The following is a 3,634-nucleotide window of genomic DNA, read 5'->3' on the forward strand; positions in this document are numbered from 1 at the left end:
CTATGCGCTATGCAAAAATCACCGCGTGTCAAATCACACTTAGCACAACAATGCGCGACAACCCTGTGAATGCTCACATGGATGAAGTCCACACGCTTTGCTGGCCGATCCGGCACAGCAGGCCTGCTACCAGGCTAAAGTCGGACACCGGGCTCAGGCGCAGCGCTGTGCCCCGTTAGCTCACCTTAACAGCGGCTGGCACCTCTTTGCCCAGCGCCTTCTGCGCCAGAGCCGAGTTAAAGGCGATCTTCACCATGCTGGAAGAACAGACGTCAGCTTGGGTTTTTCTTGTGCAAACAAAAATAACAGAGGAGGGGGACTTGCGGCGCTAGACTGCAGGTTCCGTTTATTCTCCGCAGCTCAGCTGTGTGACGCACTTTCCAGCCTCGGCTTTATCTAGCGTTTCCGGTGGCTGCAGGGGGGCGGAATCAAAAAAACAAACAAACAACAGGCTGGAGAATATGCTTCAGTCTGAGAATACGCAGGCAGCCATGACCTACCTTAGTTTAACTACAGGTAGCGGTTTAACATTTACCGCTTTCATAATTTATTTATTAGCAGTTTCTCTCCACAGCCTTTATTTGTTTTTTGGTGTGTTTGTGTAGCTTTGGTGCCATCCAGTGGCCGCAGGTGGAACCTAAACAATTCCCCATGCAAGATCTTCCATTCATTCATCAGATTGAACCTGACACCCAAAGACACAACTGTTTACACTTTCAGTCAGCTACATTGCCTACATTCACTTCTTGCATGACAAACGACTCGATCTCGCGACCGACTGCACTGTAATGCAATGAAAAATAATATCTGAGTGTATAATGCAGCTCATTCATCTCTGCGAATGTTCCACTCTGCAAACACATTCCCTCCTGCATGCTGGGCACTACCTGCCAGCGTGTCTGCCCACTCGCATTAGCACACACAGTACACAGCTTTTACTGCGCTGCGTGCAAAACACGGGCCGCTGCCAAGGCCGTACAGTATGTCTGACACATATCCTCAGTCCGGCGGTGGTCCCTCTGCTTCCTCTCTCTCAGTTAGGTTTGTACGTATGAGTAAATAAACACTTAACTGCTGTACTGCTGCTTTAACTCCACGCAACTCGGTGGCATCTCTCCAACCCTCTGCACTGCAACTGTATGCATCACACACACACACACACACTCTGCAAGGCTCTGATATTTGCTCTGTTAAACAGACAGATTGGACCGGTAATCACCACTGAAAGGTACATAAACAGAGCAGCTGATTTCTGTACCTTACTCCCCCTCCGCGCGCCCCCTCAACACTGGCTCTGCCTGAAAATCCTAAGTGGTCCTGAAGGCTTGTTTATGGGCTCGTCTTACGCTGTGTTTGATCTGAGAGCTTGCCCACACATGCGTAGCACGGACACGCCACACACACGCTGCAAAAGAGAGAGGGAGAGACAGCATTAGCAGTAATAGCTGAGATGATAAACAAAAGACTTATATGTAATCCTGAGGGCTTCTCGGCATCACACACAACAGCAGGAGAGGGGAAAAAACAGAGGAGAGAGCAGGATTCTCATTCCAGGAGGGAAACAAGGGATGACTGGGGGTGAGGTGGGGTGGGAGAGGCATGGAAGCAGGTGGGGGGTGAAATAGAGTGATTCGGGTAGAACGTAAAGTGATGACTGGGGGGGAAAACACTGAGAAGGAGTTGCCGGGAGAGGCAGAGCAATCTACAGAGTCTGATGCTTGAGTGAGTTTTCCGAGGAGCTGATTAGCGGCGGATTAAGGTTGCAGTCCATCCAGTTTAGATCTCAAACTTTCTAACACGCCTCCTAGGTGGAACTGAACACAGCTGAACACAATCGGACAGCCGTGTTTTTGGTGCACAAGCACACATAGGTGGGAGAGTGTCATAATGGTGGATGGCAGGCATGTATGATGGGAGTCTGAGCGCCAGTGTTCCTCTGTGGTCTGCAGCAAGCGTCCAACAAAAGCAATAAGGCTACACTCGTGCACATGTGTACACAACACGCACACCCTGCGCCTGCAAAGTCAGCACAGTGTGGGAGTCTGCAGGGGCATAGCTGGTTTCACAAAGACATTCTCATGCATGACATCACCGGCTCTCGTGCCAGTAAATATGAACCCACATACAGACACACACCTCATAGATTTGTCATCGATTTCAATACCAGACATGTGAAACCACAAGTGACAAATGACTTTGTCCCTTTCGGTGTTCACACACCACACACCACACACACACACACGGCGCAGACAGAAACACACAGCCCTAAAATACTGCTATGGTAACAGCTGGCCACAGGGTTTTGTTGAGCCCAAAACGTTAGACGCTGCTCGGTGCTTCATAACGTCACTGACATGTCTTCATGTGGATCCACCATAATCACCATGTGCCTCCAGTGAGAGAACATTTAGTGGTCAAAGAGAACGGGAGAGCAGAAGAAGATGGAGAAACAGAGCGGCGGATCTCTCGGGGAATGAGCAGCGATGCTGCTTCACAGCATCCAAAATTTTGAGTGATCCTTGCCCCACCACACACACACACACACACACACACACACACACACACACACACACACACACACACACACACACACACACACACTTCTCGCAATCACATGTGGATCTGAGACAAGGGTGACAAATGAGTCTTTCCTATGAGTATCAGCTTCTAAAGCTGCGTTTGCTCCCTCACAGCACTGCCTGTCTTGTGCTCTTCATCCTCTCAGCTTGGCTCACCTCTGGGAAATGTAATAATTTCATGCTGAAGGAGTTCTTTTGGGGTGGTTGGGGGATAATAGGGTAGGATTGGGTTGCACTGGCTATTCTTAAGTTTTATATGTGACTCCCTTATGAAGTTCCTAAGCACTTTTAACTAGTTTTTTAAAAATATATACATTCACTCTAAACCATAGACAGTATGTAAATAACTCTTTATATATAGTCTGGCTACAGAGAGGTAGAAAATATTTGTAGCAACTTCCATGCTAAACATAAACCTGTAAAGAGGAAGTAATGCTACAAGCTACAGACATTTTAGAGCTAAATAAAGTGTGTGAACACACAGTCATGTCTGTTCATAGGACTCTCTGCATGCCTGTAACTACGTACACACTTACTGCTTCCATAGCAACAGAGAAAGTAGCCTACCTGCTAATCAAATGCACTGACCATCAGCAAGAGTGAGCCCCTCTATAAAAGCAATTGTTTGGTCAGACCATGCAGTGTGCAGAGAAACTGCAAAAAAAACAAAAACAAAAAAAAAACAGCAAACAACAAAAAAAAAACAACAAAAAAAAAACTCCACAGGCGTCAGTTAGCATGTTAAATGTTAAAGTTCATGGCAGTACAATTAGAAAAAGACAATTACTGAAAAACAGTTACTTCAAGTTACTGTTGCTAAAGGTGGTTTTGAAAACTACTGGATCATGGGTTTTCTGACTTTTCACAAAAGGTATAACTTTGCTATATTTATGTGGATACACAAGGAAATATTGTGCGATTTATTTTTCACAATTTTTTGTAGCTAAATTCCTAATATGCTAATTTAACTAAAATCATGTAAAATTAGCGAAACTTTTTGCAGTTTAAGGTAGGTCTTGTATATTGTTTTTGAAGGATTATCGTGAAATACGTAT

At 45.9% G+C, this 3,634-nt stretch overlaps 1 protein-coding gene across 1 annotated transcript in view; it reads right to left on the bottom strand.

Moving 5' to 3' along the window:
- The window catches only part of LOC102204030 (integral membrane protein 2A), a 6,450-nt gene extending 6,023 nt beyond the window's left edge, over positions 1–427 (bottom strand). The window contains exon 1 of the mRNA XM_005719520.2: positions 185–427. Coding sequence (XP_005719577.1) covers positions 185–256 — 72 coding nt within the window. The 5' untranslated portion in view covers positions 257–427. The remainder of the gene's footprint in view (positions 1–184) is intronic.
- Positions 428–3,634: the final 3,207 nt, after the last annotated feature.

This window comes from Pundamilia nyererei, unplaced genomic scaffold (assembly GCF_000239375.1).
Source record: "Pundamilia nyererei isolate P.nyererei 1_Seehausen unplaced genomic scaffold, PunNye1.0 scaffold00001, whole genome shotgun sequence".
Lineage (NCBI taxonomy): Eukaryota > Metazoa > Chordata > Actinopteri > Cichliformes > Cichlidae > Pundamilia > Pundamilia nyererei.